At 36.2% G+C, this 22,345-nt stretch overlaps 1 protein-coding gene across 1 annotated transcript; it reads left to right on the plus strand.

Moving 5' to 3' along the window:
• The first annotated feature begins 7,568 nt into the window (after positions 1–7,568).
• LOC107804471 (putative protein S-acyltransferase 14) lies at positions 7,569–21,273 on the plus strand. Its single transcript, XM_075254311.1, has 7 exons — positions 7,569–8,183; positions 8,497–8,716; positions 8,801–8,892; positions 15,038–15,161; positions 15,259–15,344; positions 16,388–16,453; positions 20,794–21,273. The coding sequence occupies exons 1-7, from the start codon at positions 7,968–7,970 to the stop codon at positions 20,914–20,916; spliced, it is 927 nt and encodes a 308-aa protein (XP_075110412.1). The 5' UTR covers positions 7,569–7,967; the 3' UTR covers positions 20,917–21,273.
• The last annotated feature ends 1,072 nt before the right edge of the window (positions 21,274–22,345 follow it).

A 22,345-nucleotide genomic window follows, 5' to 3' on the forward strand; every position in this document is an offset into this window, starting at 1 on the left:
TTGGTCAAGCATCCGTTAGTCTCGGACCCGGATCGTTTAAAAAAATTTTGGGCCATCAAATATGACCCAAGGAACCATAGTGATCGTCCTGTCATAATCGTTCCTCGTTTTTGGCATTTTACGGCTATAAAATTAGAATGCCGCTAGGTACACTTGTTCTTCTTATTTTAGTTCTTCAAATTGTATTTTGCGTTATTTTGATTCCGGTTCCATCCGTGTCAATTGTCATGCTACAACACATATAACAAGACCTTCCAGATTATTACCATTATTAAAAAGTGGATTTCTTTCTTCTATAATATATATATATATATATATATATATATATATATATATATATATATATATATATATATGCTAGTTTCTAGACACATGCGTTGCACGTGTATCTCATACCAATCAGTACGATTTTTTCTTCGTTTTGTCTAAGGTAAATATATGAATACAACTATAAAATGAAATAAGTTAATAATCACATGATCAATAAAGGTCCAAAACATTTTTGATTTATTCTTTATATCAAAAGAAAAAGATAACGTTCCAGAGAAAAAGCAAGAAAGACGGACTCTACGACCCATAAACATTATTAGTGTTTGATAAATTGGGTATTGAAATTCTACTTAGTAAATGACTTGTTTTCCTCCTTCCGTCTGTGGTGAATTTATAAAATGAAGGTAAAATAAAAGAAAAGGATAAAAATTTTAATAAAAAAAAAACCATCCGAATAATATAGATAACATACTCAGTAAACATACATTAATTAAAGCTTTATTAGAACAGCACGTAAACACTATGGAAAGTGACTAAAAAAAGAAATCAATTAACCTGATTTGGCACTTGTAGTTTGATTTTTTGTGTTGCTGGTGCTGCTGAGCAGTATGCATAATTTTGAAGAATGATGTTTTTAATGGATAATGGCTTGACAGAGAGAATAATTGCTTAATAAGTTAGTTGTCCGTTTTTTTATGTTATGAGCCTGTTTGGAACCAGCTTTTAAGCTATTTTTAACTTGTGGAGGTGTTTGGCAACCAAAAAAAAGCTTAAAAAAAGTTAAAATCAGCTTAAAAAAGCTAAAACCAATAGGTTGGGTAAACTCAACTTTTTCTAAATTGACTTAAAAACCATATTGCTTTGACCAAATATATTACATTCTTATCCCTTATAATTTTTCTTAATTCCGAAATTACCCCTCAATAGAAAACCTAAAATATGCTATTTTTTTTCTTTTCTCCGTTCTGTTGCAGCAGCCTTGCTTTCTTGTTCCTTTCTTCATAACTTTCCTCTCTTTTCCTTTTATTCCTTTCTTTACCGTTTCATTATTATTTTCCCCTCTTTTTCCTTGCCTTTCTTTCTTTTCTAGTGGTGCTCTCTCCCCGTCACAATCTTTTTAATAAAACATCACGAGTCAAATTTCAGAGGCAATTGACTCAAGAAAAAGATTTGAAAGTTAGAAACATCTATATATATTTCATTTATATGTTCATTGGTCATAGTGGTAAACTAGTTAAATTATTATTATTATATGCCATTGACCAAGTGGTTATTTTAGTCAAATTATTATTATATGTTATTTAAATAAATAATTTATATATATTAAAAATCATTTTATCAAATCATTGAGAACTTAACAAGAACTAGACATAAATTAATTTGTATAGGAATCAATTTAGCATTAAAAACTTGTACTAATAAGCTTATTTTTAGTGTTATCAACTTTAAGGACATTTCAGTCATTTTAAAAGAAAATGTGCTTAACATCATTTATTTACCAAACACTTTCACAACTTGTTTTAAGTTTCAGCACTTTTATCCAAACACATAACTGTTTATTTATAAAACAAACTCCAGCATTTAAAAGTACTTTTAAGCACATGTGCTTAAAAGCCAATTTTTTTAAGTCAATCTAAACGGGCTCTATGAATAGGATATAAAAGGTACTGGTAAAGGTTCACCTTCCCATTTATAGTTAATATTGGAAGTTGAAAAGAGTTGAAATATTAAATAGGTATTCTAATGGTTGCAATAAGTATTGAAATATGAAAACAATTGCAACACATTGAATAGGCTGTAGTAAAGTGAGAGTTGCACATGGACAAGTATTGGTACGTTTATCTAATTTCAATTTAATACAACAACATTAATTTTTGAAAGGTAAATTTACTTTTAAGTAACAAAAATTATAGGAGTAAATGTGTAATTTAAGGGCAAAATAGTCATTCGGCTTTTAATGGATAATATGGTAATTCAACTTTCACTTTGGGACTTTCCGCTTATAATATAGTATGATGATGATGATATATATATATGAGTCGGCAATAGAAAAGTGAGGTGACACCTCTCTTTGGCCAAGAAATATATTTATTTTTTTCTCTCTTGTTTTTGAGTTTTTATCATTATTCTATTAATAATCTCAATAACTCTCATGCCTTCTATATCCATAACTCCCAAATATTTAATATATAAATTTATGACAATTTGTATTATCTTTTGTCCTTTATTTGTTTTAAAAATTTTATTTTTGTAACTCACATCTCTTTAACTTCCACTCTTAATAATATCTATAACTCCTATGTTTTTCATAACCCCAAAATATTTAATTTAAAATTTTAATATACTTTATGGTATTCCTCTACTTTTGCCTATAAATTCAAAACTTTTATTTCATGAGACCTCTACCCAAAGTTAACCCTTTTCATTCCATATCTGAAATAATAATGGTATAATATTCACCGCAGTATTAGATTCATGTCTTAGTTTTTCTCGAGGAAGAAGGCTCTTAAATGATGATCGATATGCAAGAGAGGGTATCAACAACAGCTCGGGAAATTATGCACTGATTCAATATTTCTTTTTTCTTTTATTTTCTTATGATCAAGATTCAAACAGGATGTGCTTCTTATTTCTTCTTTTTCTTATATTTTCTCTCTGACTTTAAGAAATGGTATATCTATGTACTTTGCTTTAAGATCGCTGTAACATTCATGAGTGAATAGCAACATAACCCCTAAACATGAAATAATAAAAGTTAAAGAAAGGGGAAAAAATGGCATCAAAAGTCTCTGCTCCGTCCACTAAACAAATATTTTTGTTGTATGAATTTTGTTTGCTTTTTTTAGTTTTTTCTTTCTTTACTTTTTTTCTTTCTTCTTTTTCCCTTAACCTCTCCGTCAATTTCCTACCCTCTGAAATCAAATAATCTCCTATTACGGGCAATCTTTTATTTCACATCAGTCTTCTTCCTTTCTTTCCCCCCCCCCCCTCTTCTTGTCCCTCTCTCCTCTTACTTCAGCTATTATTTCATCCCTTTAGTGCTACCCTCTAGGGGTGGCGTTCGGTATTTCGGTTCGGTATTTCGGTATTCGGTTTATCAATTGTGTATACCAAATACCGTACCAAATTATTTCGGTACGGTTCGGTATTTCTTATTTTGGTTCGGTACGGTTTCGGTTTTTAACAATCAATGCTAATTGCTAACTGCTAAGTTTTAAGTGTTGTGCTAACAAGTAACAAACAGTGGACTATGCACTGTTTTTCAATATATAAGTGGACAATTGGACTTTGGACATGCACAGCACAAGAACGTGCACATGGCTGAAAGCCTGAAACACCAACACTGTAATTTTCACTCTAATTTGACACTATAATTTTCACTCTAAAACTGTAAAACAACTGCACAAGTGCACAACGTGAACGTGCACAAGCAGTCAAGCACAACTGCACATGGCTGAAACCTGAAAGCCAGAAACTGTGACAAGTAACAAACAGTGGACTATGCACTGTTTTTCAATATATAAGTGGACAATTGGACTTTGGACATGCACAGCTGACAGCACAAGAACGTGCACATGGCTGAAAGCCTGAAACACCAACACTGTAATTTTCACTCTAATTTGACACTATTGCACCAATATGCACAAGCACAACTGAAACACCAACATGAAAACATGAAACAGCAACATGCACAAGCAGTCAAGCACAACTGCACAATGTTCAGTCTGATATATACAATAATTCTGAAACCTGTGCAGTTGTTCAGTCTGATATATACAAAGCTGTGCACATGGCTGAAAGTGAAATCTGAAAGCCTGAAACTGTGAAACAAGAATAACATCTGGTCATCTGCAGTTGCACAACTATATTACTGCACAAGAATAACATCTGCAGTTGCAAAAAAAAACATCTGCAATTGCAGAATAATATCTGCAGTTGCACAACTGCCAATTGCACAGTACTGATTACACAGTTAATGAGTTAAACACTTAACACAATCCAACAATTCCAACAACTTAAACACAGTCCAACAAAAACAGTCTTAACAAGTCCAACACAGTCCAACTGCAAGTCTGCACAGTCTTAACACTTAAACATTTAAACATAGTGCAACAAAAACAGAGAGGGCATCCCTCAACAAACAGTCATGACTCTTGAGCAGTAGCACGGGGCGTTGAGCAGTAGCACGGGGCATGATTGCACTTGAACCTAAAAAAAATATAAATCATAAGTTAGAATATTATAGTTTGATGATAATAAAACAGAACTACACAATATTAAGTATATCATTATCAGTTATCACCAAACAAATAGAGTATTAAACTTACCACTCAAGATGCAAGTTGCAACTATACATCAAACAATGCTAGTAGTTCTTCCATTATTTTCCATATCTAAAGATAATACAACCAAATATGTCATACAAAAGAAAAGGCATGATATATTATTTTGAATTAAAATACACACAAATATTAAAGCTTACCAAGCTCGATTTCCTCAAGATACTTCAAGTCTTCTTCAACATTAATAGGATTCTTCTCTTCTCTAAGCCAATCTTGAAGACAAATAAGAGCTTGCACACATTTAGGAGTCAATGAACTCCTAAATGAATCAAGAATACGGCCACCAGTGCTAAACGCGCATTCCGACGCCACACTAGAAATTGGAATTGCCAACACATCATGAGCCAACTCCGAAAGAATAGGAAATCTGGGAGCATGTGTTTTCCACCAACTTAAGATATCAAATTCTTCACTATAAGGCTCTTGTTCTTCACTAATGTATTTATCCAACTCCGATTTAGCACCCCCATTTCCATTGTCTTCCTTTTGTTTCTTCAAGCTAAGCTTAGTCCTTATTTTTGATGCACTTATAACACTCCCACTAGGTGTATTAGATGTGTTGTTAGATGAAGTAGAACTAGATGGAGATTGAGGACAAGATTCGGTTGAATACTTTTTTAGATACTCTCCAAACAAAGAATTCATATAAGCATACACCTCACCATTTATTTAGCTTTGTTTGACTATTATCTTCTGCAATTTTAAGTGGGTATTCTTTGCATCTAAGCAAATGATTCTTCAATCCTGTTGTTCCATTCTTAGATGAATTAGCAGCATAAGCTTGTTTACAATATCGACACCGTGCTTTCCCAACCCCATTAACCTCAAATTTATCAAAATGGTTCCAAACGTCAGACCTAGGTTGCATTGCTTTCCTTTTCTTGGAATCTTGAGTATCAATGGTGTTGGTGTTACTATCTAACCGTAATAGGTAAACTTTCACTGGAACCAACATCACTTACTTTACTTGTATCTTCCATCTATACAAAATAAAACAAATATAAATATAAATGAACAATCAACAAATTAACTACCTAGCTATCAGTAAAAATCAACAAATTAACTACCTTGCTAGTTGCTACCCTACAACTAAATCTACAAATTTAACTACCTAGCTATCAGTAACAATCCCAGTAACAGTTATTTTGAAACAAAAATCTACAAATGAATTAAACAGCATGAATGTGATACATATGATATTTTCCTACTAAAGCGAAAAGCTCGGAACAGCAGTTCATTCAATTAGCAGTACAACCAAAAGAAAGCGAAACATACCTTTGAAATTGAAATTGAATCAAGCTCTGAACACTGGAACAGGACAGCAGCGTCTTCGAGACTTCGACACTTCGTTTGCCCGGAATTTGTGAGGAGTGAGGAATCGAATCGATTCTAAGCAGTAAGCAGACGAGAATCGTCTACTCGCAGACTGATAAGTGATAAAGTGATATCCTAGACTCGCAGAGTCTCAGTCGTCCAGTCGTCCAACTCCAGTCTATGACTCGATTCTCGTCTTCTTCTTCTCGATGATATCTCCACTTCTCCAGTCGAAGCGTGAAGTCTGAACTCTGAGTCTGAAGGCAGTAAGCAACTAAGGTCTAAGCATTAACGAAGCCCTAAATCCTAATGAGTAATGTAATGTGTACTGTGTAGTGGGTAATTCTACCGGGCTTGGGTTGGGAGTTGAGAGGCTTGAGGGAGCTGGGCCTTGGTGTTAGTGGATTGTGGGGATGCATGGGTTGGCCGCATGGGCTTATAATTGGGCTTAGTAGTATGAATTTTCGGTATTTCGGTTTACCAAAATTGTAGAATTATAAAACCGAAAACCGAACCGAAATACCGAAAATTCATAACCGAATTAGACCGAAAAATCGAAAAAACCGAAACCAAAATACCAAATTAATTTGGTTCGGTTCGGAATTCGGTTTTTCGGATTTTATGCCCACCCCTACTACCCTCTTAAAATTACTCGAAAAATTTATAAACTTTACTTCCATCTTCACGCTTACATATCTCTTTAAATTTTCTTCTCTCAATTATAAATTTCAGTATATATTACATATCTTTTGAGATCTTTTATTTAATAATAATAGTATCGTTTCGTGACATGATGTAGGATATCATTAAATATGACAGATAGCATAATAAGGTACTAATATCAATAGTTAATGTTTACTCAAGTATATTATTTCTGATGTTAATATATTTTGGATGTATACTAAAGGTCAAAACACATATAAATACATATATTGTAGAATAGTTCTACAATAATTTTAAGGAATATGCCAACTTGGAGCGCTCAACAAATAACATTGCTAAAAATAAAATTTGGTAGTTGATTTTCACTAAAGGAAGTAATAAAAGCAAGAACTGTAAAAAAGAAATCACACAGAAATTCATGGCAATACTTAAGATGAGATCTTTTATTTTTAAAAATATTAAGCAAAACCATCTTCAAGCTACTATGAAGGACACGAATTGAGTTTACAAGTCTCTTAAAAAAGATGATCACATCTAAAGAAATAATCCTTTCCTCTATGAAATTATTGTGTTTTTCAAGATAGAAACGATCAATGGCCAAAATGGGTGCAACTTCCTTTTTATTTTTATTTTATTTTTTATTATTGTTTCATAATGTGCAAATGTCTTTGTTTGTATTTTAATTTGCTTTTATCTGTATTATAATTTTACATTCTTTTTTATGTAATGAGAAAATTCGATTAAGATTTTAAAAAATAAAGTTAGATATGCATATATTAAATAAAGATATTTATTATTCTGTTAAAAAGAACACATATTTCTTGAACTCCAAACTTTTTAGAAAATCAAAGAGATAATTGATTAAGAAATACGCATCAACTTTATATATACAAATTAATCCCCTTATAGATGTGGGGACAATTTTATCCTTCCATAACAAATTTATAATATGTATAGTGTTGAAGGTACGAAAGTTGCAATCATAGTGTCATAAAATACTTACTAATATTTGATTTATTCAGTTTTTACAAATAAATTATGTATACCTATATATTTTTTTAATGACCGCAAAAAGTGCGGACAAATACTGTTACAAATACACTAGTACAATACTATTGCCTTAACAAAACCTCTATCTTAAAATACAGTAAACTACTCATTAGGTGCACAAATTTTCCCAGCTTGACCTCTGCAAATCTCAATTTTATCCTTCTGACGAGCACCAATTTTCCTTCTTCCTCACTATTTCACTCCATCACCTACCAATGCATTCCACTTTACATACATTTATATATTCATAAACCCTAAAAAATTCCTCTTAAAGAGCCCATTTTTTTTTGTTTCGTTTGATTTTCGGTGTAATTTTATTTTGTTATTATGTATAGATCGGGAGCTGTAATGGCATGGAACGTATTCAGATTTTGTACGGCCTTACGAGGGCTCGGTTCGATCATGATCCTTTTAGTTATGGGAGTTGTGGGAGTTACTTATTACGCCATCGTTTTGACTAATTATGGGCCGTCCCTTGCTAGCAGTGGCGGTCTCCTTGATGCCCTCATCGTTTTTTTAGTACTCGTCATATTCCATTGTCTGGTAAATTTCTTCCAAATTTTTGTACTTTAGGAATATTTGAGGGGGTTTAGTAATAAGTTTTGATGATTTTTGGGTGTTTAACGCATTTACATTTTCTCACTTTTTTTTTCCCTCGGGTTTTGATGGGAGGTGCAAGCGAATATTTTATGGAATTTGGGAAATTAAAATTAAGTTTTTTTTCTTAGTCATTCTTGAATTACAATCCCGTGGCTTATGTGCTTCTCCCTATAATAAAATGAGTAATTTTCTTAAGATTAGATAAACTTTTTTGCTACTAAGTAGCTAAACTAGTACTTATTTGTGATGGTTGCAGTTGGTGATGCTTCTGTGGTGTTATTTCTCCGTTGTTTTTACTGATCCTGGTAGTGTGCCTCCAAATTGGAGGCCAGAATTGGATGAAGAAAGAGGGGAAGCTGACCCGTTAACTGCATCAGAATTTGGGGCTTCGCCAGCTGACTCGGGGAATCCAAGAATACGTTTTTGTAGAAAGTGCAACCAGTTAAAACCGCCTCGGTGTCATCACTGTTCTGTTTGTGAGTTCTTGTTGTTCACCGTATGATGATTTCTTTTTCTGTTATTTCGTTTGCGATTGAGTTGCGTCTGTTTCCATGTTTTAGGTGGAAGGTGTGTGCTAAAGATGGATCATCATTGTGTGTGGGTTGTCAACTGTGTTGGAGCATTAAACTACAAGTATTTCCTTCTCTTCTTGGTGAGTAATCATAATTCATGAATGTTGAAAAGCTTATATATGGTTGGCTATTAGCTTCTAAAATTACTCTCTTGGCATGACTATGTTTGTTGACAATGTCAATAAAATATTATCTTATAAAAATTGATAATGTGTGTTCAGGAAGATGAAATTTCTTTGTGACTTCTCTGTTTACCAGCTAGCTTCTTTGGTTGTTGGGCTTCTGCTCTAATAGTAACATAGGCAGTCTGTCCCCTACAACTACAACAACATACCCAGTTATCCCACACCGTAGGGTCTGTCCCCTATTTTAATTAAAACAACATTGTATTTATGTTTGGTACACTTTTATAGCATTCCTGTCACGCCCAACCTATGAAAGCAGACACGGCAATCAATGCCTTACTTTGATACAGCGAACCAACCCTTCATGGCCTAATAACCGTAACTCATGCATCATTTAGACTTGTAAAGCTGTAAATAACGAAAGAGTTATTCATACATGCCATATGTAACCTCAATAGGAAATGACAAAAGATAGCATGACCACTATGTCTATGGAGCCTCTATGACCATATGAATAAAGAATTGCCGGACAAGACCCCGACTATATCAAAAAGAATATTAATGTTTTTTGTCATCAATAGGATTATCCCGAACATAGAATAGGGCTCACCAAAAGACTGAAGGAATGAGGGAGGTGTCTAGCGAGGGTCCACAAAAGAGATGCAGCGCCACGGCGAAGGGATGTGTACACAACAACAAGTACTCGTACCTCGTCGATTCCCTCACATGAAATGGGACAAGACATTTTAAAAAAAGCATGAAGAGATAATATGCAATTCAAAACAATATCATTTTCATTTCATAAACATCTTAGAGCTTGAGCTTTAAACAAATTTATAACTTTTAGTGGGAGTTATAAGCCACCTTGTGTACCCATGGTGTTTCGATCTTAGCCCGACCGAGTTGGGCATCTCACTACCCTACCAATGTCGTGTGGATGTTGACAATTTTTCTAGCATTAATAACTCAACCAAGGGTGATTATTTAATTGTCCAAACCATTGGATACGACCATAGTCCTACACTGACATGTGTAGCTTTGGATATTTGACCTTTTTTGCAAATACCTTCTTAGTCATTTGAGGATATTCCCAAAATCTTTTATTTTCATTTGGTACTTCTGGCCCTTAATCATGGTCTTTAAGTTTAGGCTAAGCTGCAGTTGGAAAAAAAAAAGTTTAGGCTAAATAGCCACATATAATTCTTATGCCATTTGCATATTCGTTTGCCTTTCATTTGAAAAACCATAGAGTCATATTCATGTTTTCTGGAAAAGCTTTAGCATCATATTCATTTTCATTCAAAATTTTGAAATTTTCATAATCATATTCGTCATGTGAAGCGTAGCATTTGAAACCATATCATTTGATGAAAACATGCATAGTGCACCCACAATTATACACTAACAATTTGGATGCCATTTAGTCATGTAGCTAGCATTTAGAAAACATGGAGTTTGATGCTCCTGTTAGGAGGTGTGAGAGGTTGGCCATGGAGAGTTTGAGAAGAGGTCGAGGTAGGCCTAAGAAGTATTGGGGAGAGGTAATTAGACAAGACATGACGTTGCTTCAGCTCACTGAGGATATGACTCTTGATAGGAGGGTGTGTAGGTCGAAGATTAAGGTAGAAGGTTAGTAGGTAGTTTATAGTTGTTCACCCATAGTCTTAGTAGCATGCATGTCCTTTCATATTCTTAGATTTTTATTACGTTATGTGGTTTTGTTCGCCTCAGGTATTGTATTCCATGTTGCTATTATTTGGTACCACTTATCCTTTATCTCTCCCTTTTTCTTTTATCTTCCATCCTTCTTCCTTGCTTTCCTCCTCTTCTTCTTGCCCTTCCTGAGCCGAGGGTCTATTGGAAACAACCTCTCTACCCGTATTAGGTATGAGTAAGGTCTGCGTACAGACTACCCTCCCCAGACCCCACCTGCTGGGATCAAATTGGGGTTTTTTGTTGTTGTTGGAGTTTGGAGAAACGATTCTATGGAAGGGTTCAACTCAACATACTTTAAGTGTCTCGAAGCTAATGTAGCTCTTTTTGTTCCAACAACAACATACCCAGTGAAATCCCACTAGTGGGGTCAGGTGAGGGTAGTGTGTACGATCTTACTCCTACCTTGTATTCCAATCGACTTATTAAGAATTTAAGCTACACAACACAATAGGTGCAGACATAAATCACCACCCAATTCCAACATTAGTCTTTACCCATTTACTATTCATTAGAAACCCTAGTTCATAAGACCCATTAAAGAACTAGTGTATCTTCCCATTCAAATGGTGATTCTCAACCCATTATACTTCCCAAATATCTATCTCATAGTTGTATTTGAACATGGGGTAGAGATGTTACCTTTTAAGTTCAAAACCCTAGCTCAGGATCCTTCTAGAGATTCTTGAAATTTGGTGGAATCCTGGAGATTTTAATCATAAATGTTGCATCAATAATAAATGCTTATCTTGGGGTGTATTTACGGTGGAAGAGCTCCTTATTCCTTCTAGGATTCAAAAACTTGCTCAAAGTTCCTCTTACTCTCTCTCCCCGCTATGTTCTTTAAATTGACCAAAGTGGTCTGCATAGCCCCGCCACCCACCTGTGTAGCTATGCATGGGCTGGGCCGTCTGGTCCTTTCCTCTAGGTCATTTTTGCCACTCCCTATAAATTGTTACGCATGGTGTTGTGCGTAGCAGTTGCTAGGTGTAGGAATTGGCTACCGTGGAAGCTGCCTTGTGCTTGTGTAGAAACCTCTTTGTGCGTAGCTTATAGCTCCCGTGCAGAGGAGTTGGCCTCCCATGCCTAGGAGATTTCCTTCCATGCGTAGTAGGACTTAGGAGGCCTCTCCCCTGTAGCCCTCTTGCTTCACCTTCTGTTTTTGCCTATGCAGACCATGCGTAGCTACGCAGCCATACGTAGCTGAGCTTCCCTTTGTGCCTTTGTCTCCTTCCAACTTAGTTTCTTAAATCCCGGATTAATCCCTATCACGCGTAGTAATTGTGGGGCTTTACAATCCTCGCCATTGCTTACATGTCAAGTGGAGTGCTTTCGATGTTCTTGTATCACAAATGCTATGCCATTTTTTTTGATTTTGGGGGGGGGGTGATCTGAGTATTTCGATTGATTTGCTGTTTTACAAACCATATTCACAAATCTGACCTTGGTTGGATTTGTTTTACAACAATTATGAGCTGTTGTAAGTTTTATGTTTCTTATATAAAAGCATAATAGGAGTTTCATATATGACATGTTTCTCCTGAAGATGTTATCCTGCTAGATGTACGACTACCAGTAATATGCAGTATGGGGATATATCCCTGCATACGGATAGGGATATCTACGGGCCACAATGGTGGCCACAAAGGAGATTGGTGGTGGAATGCAGTTGTCCAAGGTAAAGTGGAAGCAAAGAAGGCGGCTTACCTACGGTTAGTAGGGAGCACTGACGAGGAGGAGAAGAGAGAGAACAGTCAAAGGTATAAGGTAGCTAGGAAGGAGGCGAAGATGGCAGTGACGGAGGCTAAGACGACAGCTTTTGCTCGTCTGTATGAGGAACTAAGGAACAAAGGTGGGGAGAAGAAGTTATTCCGACTCGCTAAGGCGAGAGAGAGGACAACTCGGGATCTGGACCAAGTGTGGTGCATAAAAGATGATGACGGCAAAGTTTTGATGGGAGATGACCATATTAAGAGGAGGTGGCAGACCTACTTTCATAAACTTCTAAGTGAAGAAGGGGATCAGGATATTATACTTGGGGAATCGAGGAATGCCGACAGTCACCATGAATTAAGTAATTGTAGGGACATTGAGATCGATGAAGTCATGGAGGCAATGCGTAAGATGAGAAGGGGCAGAGCTACCGGGCCAGACGAAATTCCGGTTGAATTGTGGAGGTGTGTGGGTAGAGCAGGCTTGGAATGGCTTATTGCATTGTTTAGTGTTATATTCAAGACTAATAGAATGCCTGAAGAGTGGAGGTGGAGTACAATGGTCCCGTTGTATAAGAACAAAGGTGATGTCCAGAGCTGTAACAACTATAGGGGCATCAAATTACTAAGTCATACCATGAAAGTTTGGGAGAGAGTGGTAGAAATGAGAGTGCGAAGGACGGTGTCTATTTCAGACAACCAGTTCGGGTTCATGCCGGGACGATCTACCACAGAAGCTATCCACCTTATTAGGAGGATGGTGGAACAGTACAGAGATAGGAAGAAGGATCTCCACATGGTGTTTATTGATCTGGAGAAAGCGTACGATAAGGTTCCTAGGAAGGTCTTATGGAGCTGCTTAGAGGATAAAGGGGTCCCGAGTAACTATATTAGGGTGATTAAAGACATGTATGATGGAGCTAAGACTCGGGTTAGGACAGTAGGAGGCGACTCTGAACACTTTCCAGTTATTACGGGGTTGCACCAAGGGTCTGCGCTCAGCCCATTCCTATTTGCCCTGGTGATGGATGCACTGACTCATCATATTCAAGGGGAGGTTCCATGGTGCATGCTATTTGCTGATGACATTATTCTAATTGACGAGACAAGAGGCGGCGTCAACGAGAGGCTAGAGATTTGGAGACATGCTCTTGAGTCTAAAGGTTTCAAGTTGAGTAGGACGAAGACGGAATACCTCGAGTGCAAATTTGGAGTTGAGCCGACGGAAGCGGGAGTTGAAGTGAGGCTTGACTCTCAAGTCATTCCCAAGAGAGGTAGTTTCAAGTACCTTGGATCGGTTATTCAGGGGATCGGGGAGATTGACGAGGATGTCACACACCGTATAGGGGTTGAGTGGATGAAGTGGAGGTTAGCGTCGGGAGTCTTGTGTGACAAGAAAGTGCCACCGTTACTAAAAGGTAAGTTTTATAGAGCAGTGGTTAGGCCTGCCATGTTATATGGAACTGAATGTTGGCCGGTAAAGAACTCACACATCCAGAAGATGAAAGTAGCAGAAATGAGGATGTTGAGGTGGATGTGCGGGCATACAAGGATGGATAAGATTAGGAATGAAGATATTCGAGAGAAAGTGGGTGTGGCTCCCATGGAGGACAAGATGCGGGAAGTAAGACTCAGATGGTTCGGGCACATTCAGAGGAGGAGCACTGATGCACCGGTGAGGAGGTGTGAGCGACTGGCTGTAGTGGGCACGCGGAGAGGTAGAGGACGACCTAAAAAGTATTGGGGAGAGGTGATCAGACAGGACATGGCGCGACTTAGGATTACTGAGGACATGGCCCTTGATAGGGAATTATGGAGGTCGAGCATTAAGGTTGTAGGTTAGGGAAGAGTGTGAATATTTCTACAGCACAATAGAGTGAGACTATCCAGTTAGGAGTTAGAATAGGAATGTCATTGGTCGTCTATTGATGCAGGGCTTTACCTTCTAGTTGTGCTATACCAGCCATCTATTTCGTATTTCGTATTTCGTATTCTGTATTTCATATCTCTTATATATTGTTGTTATTTTTATTATGCATTCTTATGGTACTAATATATCATCTCCTATTGCTTTTTTGAGCCGAGGGTCTCCTGGAAACAACCTCTCTACCCTTCGGGGTAGGGGTAAGGTCTGCGTACATATTACCCTCCCCAGACCCCACTTGTGGGATTATACTGGGTCGTTGTTGTTGTTGTTGTTGTTGTTGTTGGATCTGACCATTGTTAATCTGTTAATGTAAATTTGTGAGGAACTTATTCTATTACTGTTTCCTGTAACATGCCATTTGCCAAAATTTGACTGGCCATTTTATATGTTAATTTGTGAGGAACTTATTCTATCACCGTTTCCTGTAACATGGCATTTGCCAAAATTTGTCTAGCCATTTTGTCATATACAATGTGGTTTTCTTAGAGTATTGAAAGTGATAGTTGATATTGAGAGTTTATCCTTGTCCACATTCTTCCTCCATGCTGGTGCCTGTCAGTTGATATTTGTATGCTTCAATTGTTTTTTTTTTCTTCAAAAATCCCTCCCAATTTGGGAGGATCGATAGTGTTGTATGCTTCAACTTGCACGTAAAGATACATATTTGGGAATTGTCATAGCACTTCTTTGCATTGCAATATATATGTACCAACTTTTTTCCAACTAAGTATAACCTTTCTTACTGCAGTTCTACACATTCCTGGAAACCACTGTTGTGACTTTATCATTATTGCCACAATTTATTGCTTTCTTCAGTGATGGAGAGATACCTGGGACTCCGGGCACCCTCGCAACCACATTCCTTGCTTTTGGTAAGGTTTAGCTGTTGTCTTTTGAAACTCCCAATCTATGATTTCTTTTTGAGATGCACCAGTCCTCTTAATTTACCACATTAATTGTGCATTTCAGTCTTGAACCTTGCGTTTGCTTTGAGTGTTCTGGGATTTCTGATTATGCACATATCTTTGGTGGCCGGTAATACCACAACTATTGAGGTACTTACACTCTTCATATTCATGTTTTAACTTGAAGTTTTTAGTTTTATTCTTCTATGAAAGGCCTAATAATCTGAAACATCCTTAATGCAGTACACATAATTCTTCACTTGTAAGGTCAAAACTAGTCTTATAATTTCTGTCTTCGGTTTGGTAAATTATCTGGTGCTAGATAAATTATTGAATCATCTGTATTTGATTCTTTGTTCAATCACCTTGTAAAAACTAGGTTCCCGCTATTACAAATCATGAAGATTGCTCTTGTATGTTCCCAGTCATCCCCAAAAGAGAAAATAAATAAATTTAAGTATAGAAAGAATTCTCATTTCCTGTTGCTTTCCCTACATTAGGTCTCCTGTTTAAAGCCAGAGATGTACCCAGAGCCTATGATTTACCTGCGGATCTGGTGGCGGCCGTTCAAGTCAGAACATGACCCCCCATAGAATTAATAAACTCGGTATCCCTTTATAGACTTGCAAACAAGGTTCTGAAAGTCAACTGAAGTACTGAACACCCAACCAGCCTAGCCATCTATTTTGGTTTCATTAGTTCAATCATTGGTGGGATTTAATCCCTGAGTTGGATGCAACAGCAATGTTAGGACCTTTCTTAATAGAAACCAGTTTTTCTCTATAAGGCTTTCTGGGCCATTGTTATTGAAAGCCATCACTTTGTTGCTTAAAGTGATGACCTGATGTGAAGCGAGGAGTTATAGCTTCATGGGCAAAACTATGCGTTTTAGAGAAGCGTGAGGTTCAAATAATAACGGATCAAATTGATCCTGATGAGAAGCGACTGATTCTTGGAGTCCCAACTTTGATGAACTGGATAATTTGTTAGTTTAATTGCAATTGATTATTATAGTACTAAATTCATATATGTTTGTCACTTTAATTTTCTGTGACTTGTGCGCTTCACTTTAATGAAGCGTGTGCTTCACTTCTCGTTTTCGCATCAGGCCCCATGTACCTTGTCGCTTCTTTGCAGTTTTCTCTTTTAAACTACTGTTTTGGGCACGTTTTGAAGGCTTGTCTTGCTTTCAGGCATATGAGAAGAAAACTAGTCCAAAATGGCGTTATGATCTTGGTCGGAAGAGGAACTTTGAACAGGTTAGATGACTTTGCACAAGACTGCCATAGTTATTTTCTTAGTTCTGATAGAATGTTTGTTCTCTATGTGATAGATGCTTTAGATGCTTCTCTAAATAATGTTGTGCTCTGATATTAAATTTAAGATATGGTTTGTATAATGAAGCACGAGATTTATGGAAATAATCTGGAACACATGGTTGGAATGTTAAAAACAACAGAAATTTACAGAAGAAAGAACACTTTCAATTACACTGGATCTAAGTGCTCATTCTGAGGTATGTGGAAAGTGAATTTCTGGATCTGGATAGGACACAATATGATATACACATGTGATGGCAATTAATCACGTTATACAAAAATGCTGTTATCTCATAGCGGTGATTCAATGACGAATTCCATTAGTTTAATGAAAAATGATGGAGAAAGTATAACACAAGAATTGTGGGTAAACTTAACTGCAACTTCTGTGCTGTATCTTCACTTTCTAGTTTACCTCTTTTAACTTTTGAAATGTGGGTTCAACCTCCTTATGCTATCTGAATGAACATAGTCAACAAAGCTATCACCTACTTGACGCCATGAGCGGATCCAGGATTTCAAGAAGATGAGTGAAGAATTATGAATAGGCGAATTTAGGATTTAAATTTGGCGGGTTCAACCTTTAGATTCTTACCATTGAACAAACAATTTTATTTTTGAAATTGTAATGATTTTTCAAACATGCACGCGCACGCGTGCGCACACACACACACTTTGTGTCCAAAGTGTTGGAATTAGTTGAACCCATCGACTTATGCTACATCCTCTAGTGCTGCTATAAAACTTTATTATTAGAAAAGGAGAATAGTAATTTCAATAGACTTGGGATTTTGAAAGAACATGCCAAACAAAAAACCTGGCGAAAAAAAAAAAACATAGACAGACAGAAAAAAGTACTTAACTAAAACGTGTGGGAATTGAACCCTCAACCTCACTTATAGAGGTGCCCCCAATAATGAATTAAAGAAAATAGAGGTGCACCCAGTAACCATTGCACCATACACCTCTTTGAACTTGGGTGCATACATATATATTCAAGTAGTTTTGAAGAGATATGACTTGCTATCCATGATTTAGGAAGTGGAGCATGGGTTCGCGTGAGCCCACACACCTCTACTTAGATACGCCCCTGCATGTCATTATTCTAGACAAAGCTATCACCATTTGTATAGGACCTAGTGTCAGGCTGGACTATGGCATCATTTTCTATTTGAGTGCAATTATGTAAGTTCCTGACATGTTCTTTTGGCAAGATCGGAGGCTCTATACACGGTAGTATAGAAGACAACTAACTTAAAAGCTGGAAGAGCAAAAATAAGAGGGGAATGATTTTTTATTTGTTGGATATTCAGCAGTTGAGAAGTACGGTTATAAACTCACTTTTTGCAATTGCAACTAGTCTTGAATTAGAATCATAGGATCTATTACTTGGAACCTTGACATTAAAAGAAAAGAGCACAAGATTTATTACACATTTTCTGGAAAATATATGCTATTTCCTATTACTCCCCTTATTGCTTGAACATGACATATTGGAATGCATTAAGATGCATTAAGTGCCCCAAATGGTTGTTAAGGGCATGATTTTTGTGTTTTAGCGAAGCGTTGAACTCTGCATAAAAATCATTGCGGAGGAAAGACCTTGAATTCCAAGTCTTTTTGACATTATTGGCTTTATGCTTCTCTTGCTGCCTAAAATCACATAAAATGCTCCTTTTGATTTAATATTATTTCACCCATTTTAATCACTACTTTTTATTAGTATCTTATTAATTACTAGAAAGAGGTAGGAATTTCTTGAATGAACCGCACTATGCTTAAAAATCACTACGACTCGTAACAAAATGTAGCTGCAATTCTTATAAAAAAGATGGGCAAAAACTAACTAGATGTGCAATAAAATCGATTACCTTTAATAAATTATGTGATAATTAAGGGGATTCGGCTAAGAAAATTTTCTAGCTACCCGTATCCATACCCGATACATTTTCGAAGTTGCTCGGGCTCGGGTGTGGGTATCCGATACGGGGACGGATCCGAGTATCGGATTCGGCAAAATCTAAATTTTAAGATTCGGGGGTGCGGATCCGGATATGGATACGGGTGCGGGAATTCTGCTAAGGAAATTCAAAATAATAAAAAATAGAGCTATAAAGATATTCTTAGTTATTTTCAATTCATTCTCAAATTATCTGATTTATAGTTAGCCTTTTCTACAATTTAGTTATTCACAATTTCCCTCAATTGGTGGTTACAAGTTAGTCACATGTTTAATTTAATTTGAGAATTTAAACTTCAACATCAAAGTTAGACGATATAACTTATAAATTATGTCAATATCTATTACTTCTTCTATCCTATATACAATTTTTTTTTTCGAGATTCAAACTTCTTAATTTTGATTGTACATTTGGACATAGAATCTTTTAGTTTTTCGAAATAAAATATACATATTTAAAAATTATATAATACTAAGTTATGATAAATTATGTTCAACTAGTAAATAATTTCGTATAAATTAATTTTGCTCGATTAAAATATATAAATTATTTAGCAAAAAATCAACATGCTAATTATCAATTTAGAAATTATTCCTATATTGTATGAGAAAAAAACATTTACAAATAGCAATTAAGTGCCTTTCAATTACGTGTCACAAGTATGGAGAATAAAGGGGTTATCTTATTATATTATTACAATTAAGAGTCCTTTAGGAAGGAACTGCAGATCTTGCTTAGTTCGCTTCTCTTCTAGGTCGTCTTCCTCAAAATTCCCCAACTTCTTTCAAGCTCTTACGGATGCTCAAAATTCTCCAACTTCTTTCAAGCTCTTACAGATCGTCATTCACGCTTTGTTCACGTCTCTTCGTTCTTCCCTCATAAAAGAAAAAGAAAGCCACTCAATGCCTTCCACCAAGTTCCATCTGTATCGATCGCTGCTGGGTCTACAAGAAGTCCGAAATCAGAACTGAATTCTTGGTTTTTCTGACACACAAAGTAGCAAATATGAGACAAAAATACTACAATATTGAAGGTATGCCATTTTCCATATCTTATATCTGTTTTATTTTTGATTTTGATAAATCAAAATCTCAATTTTTCTCCCAAATTTCTCGATGGACTCCGGTCAAAGTGTCCGAAGTCGGTTGCCCGAATCCGGGACGTATCCCGCTCCCACTCCAGCTCCCATCCCCGTCCCGTGTCGAGACTGGTGCGACACCAAAATCAAAGAGTCCGTGCAACTTAGGTGATGTCCCTCCCACTTTTTCTTCCCGACCTTGAACTTCCGTCACCCCTCTTCAATGTCAACAACAAATATTTTGCAGATTCTCCTTGACAATATTTGGTTGAGAAAATTTTCCTTATTTTCTTAAATTCTCTGGTGTATTATTGTATAAGGTTGTATGGTTGTGTATTTTGCAACTTCTTTTGAATCTCCTTTTTTTTTTTCCTCGTTCCTTTCGAGCTATTTTGATATATGCATTTTGTTTTTTGTACTTGTGCTATGGCGTATTCTTTATTCATATTTTTCGTCTAAGGTTCAACATTGATCAACAAATTATTAATTGTTAAATTTAAGCTTATCATAAAATAATTTTATCTATGTAAAATTAGCTTATCTATTAAAGTTTGAATTAAAAATAAATTGAAACATAATTTTTTTGATTTGAATCGATTTGAACTATCAGAAGCTGCCTCTTTGCCCTTCCAGAGGTAGGGGTAAGGCTGCGTACATCTTACGCTCTCCAGACCCCATTTGTAGGAAACCACTGGGTTGTTGTTGTTGTTGAATCCATTTGAAATTCGAAATCTTGTAATAATCATGTCCTTGTTAATGTAAACAACTTTAAGGCTGTATAAGTCTTTTAACAGGGGAAAGTGCTTATCGTGCTTGTCAGCTCCTTTTTACCAAAAGACTTCAACTGCTAATTACCAATTTCAGCACTTAAAAATGCCTTTCAGCACTTAATGCTTGTCAGTTACTTTAAATTAGCTAAGCCAAACTGACTCTAACGTAAGTCAAAATTAGATTCTATAGTCTAATCCAAACTGGTCCCGACGAGCCCCCTAATCGAGTTTTGTTGGCTCTCGCCTTCATCGTGTTACATGTTATATATATATATATGTTTCATATTTAGAAAGAGAAGTTCGCTTTTATTTTTATTTGGTATAATGACGGTGTGAATTGAGCTTGAATGGAGATGTGAGGATTCATATAGCCCACCCAACTTGTTTGGGACTAAGACGTAGTTGTATATTTATAAAGAAAAGCTAGATATGTCTTGTTTTAACGTTCTAAGATTGTATTATATGGATCAGGTGTTTGGCATGGACAAGCGATATTGGTTCATTCCAGCTTACTCTGAAGAAGATTTAAGACGGATACCTGCTCTTCATGGTCTTGAATACCCGTCAAAACCTGACCTTGATGCCCAAGAATAATAGGGATGTGCATGCCAAACTGAAGTTTCCTTCTTTGTAACAAAATATAGAAGTCCTTAGGCTTTCAACTGATTAACCGGCTTAACTAAATGGAACTAGACACTAAATGGAACTGGACCTTTGCATCTTCTCAAATTATGCAGAGTAACATCACAATATTATAACAGGGTCTGAGCAGATGAACAACCTACAGATTGGAGCTAAGGCTGGGAGAAGATGATGCGTTGATATGTCCATTTCATGATTTAGATATTTATGTGATTATGATTCTGTAACATAAAACATGCTGATTTTTCACGTTTCACAACAATGTTGTTGTAATTGATTACTTGATAAGAAATGCAGATTAAATTTCTGAAGATTCTTCCCCCGCAAACATGGATAGCTTGATCAGGAAAAAATGCAAATCAGATATGTGGTAACCCTTCGCCAATGATGAAGTTTTAACTATAATTCTTTTGCTTTTAGCCGTGCAAAGTTGTTCTATAGTTGAGCTTTCTTGAAATGGTGATTCTGACATATCAGTATTTGTCCACAGTGATGATACCTTCTGGTGGGGTTAATTTGTTTTGTCTCACGTACACTGGAAGAAAGTATACTATCTGAAATTTTGGACTTAGCGATGCTTTTTGAAGTTCCAAATGTCGTATAACAATGGAGGGTTGAAAAATTTAACTCTTATATTGCTCAATATTGTCAAAAATGAAGTAAACATCTTTCCAGAATGTGTTTGTCATACTCAAGTGAAGCTTAGCATCACCAACAGAAAACGAGCTCAGATAAAAGGTGAACCGGGTGTATGGTTGGTAATCGTCTTACTATGGAAGACTTGCTGAAAAAGGACGCAAATTCGTTGTTGGACGAGGAAAAGGTACGAACGATTTGTACAAGATAAAAGTAGACCATAAAAGCATTAACAAGATTATTGAACCCAGGATAGGAAAGTTGAAGATAAAAAAGTAGACAGTAAAAGGGTTAACAAGATTATTGAACCCAAAATAGGATAGCTGAAGAACAACTATACGTACAATAAGTGGAATCTCATGAAAATTACGATGGATGTAGTTTACCGTGCTCGGAAGACTACTTGAGATGATTTTTGAGCAATATTCCAATAGAGTGGAAACAGTGATTACTGTCACCGGGGTGATTTATGTCACTCGAATTCTGCCCGAGCTTCACCTCCGTACGGCAGTCAAGCCCAGCCTTTGACTTCAGCCTTTCCAACACTTAGTTTTATTTTAGGGACGTTTTGAACTTAGAAAGATTTAGGCAGCAAAAACAGTAAATAAAAGCACACACGATATACAAGAATTTCTTCCCAAGTCGTATTAATATGTGAATACAAGAACACAATAGTCAACCCTATGGCTAAGACAAAGAATTCCCTGCCCCAAAACAATTTTCCCACCCTTAGGAAATGACTTAG

Source organism: Nicotiana tabacum, chromosome 1, assembly GCF_000715075.1.
Source record: "Nicotiana tabacum cultivar K326 chromosome 1, ASM71507v2, whole genome shotgun sequence".
NCBI classification, from domain to species: Eukaryota; Viridiplantae; Streptophyta; class Magnoliopsida; order Solanales; family Solanaceae; genus Nicotiana; species Nicotiana tabacum.

Excerpts from the sequence above, each read along its gene's own strand:
- LOC107804471 (XM_075254311.1), top strand. The coding sequence starts at position 7,968 with ATGTATAGATCGGGAGCTGTAATGGCATGGAACGTATTCAGATTTTGT. Across the intron at positions 8,184-8,496 it reads TCGTCATATTCCATTGTCTG|TTGGTGATGCTTCTGTGGTG; the intron begins GTAAATTTCTTC and ends TGATGGTTGCAG. Across the intron at positions 16,454-20,793 it reads GGAAGAGGAACTTTGAACAG|GTGTTTGGCATGGACAAGCG; the intron begins GTTAGATGACTT and ends TATATGGATCAG.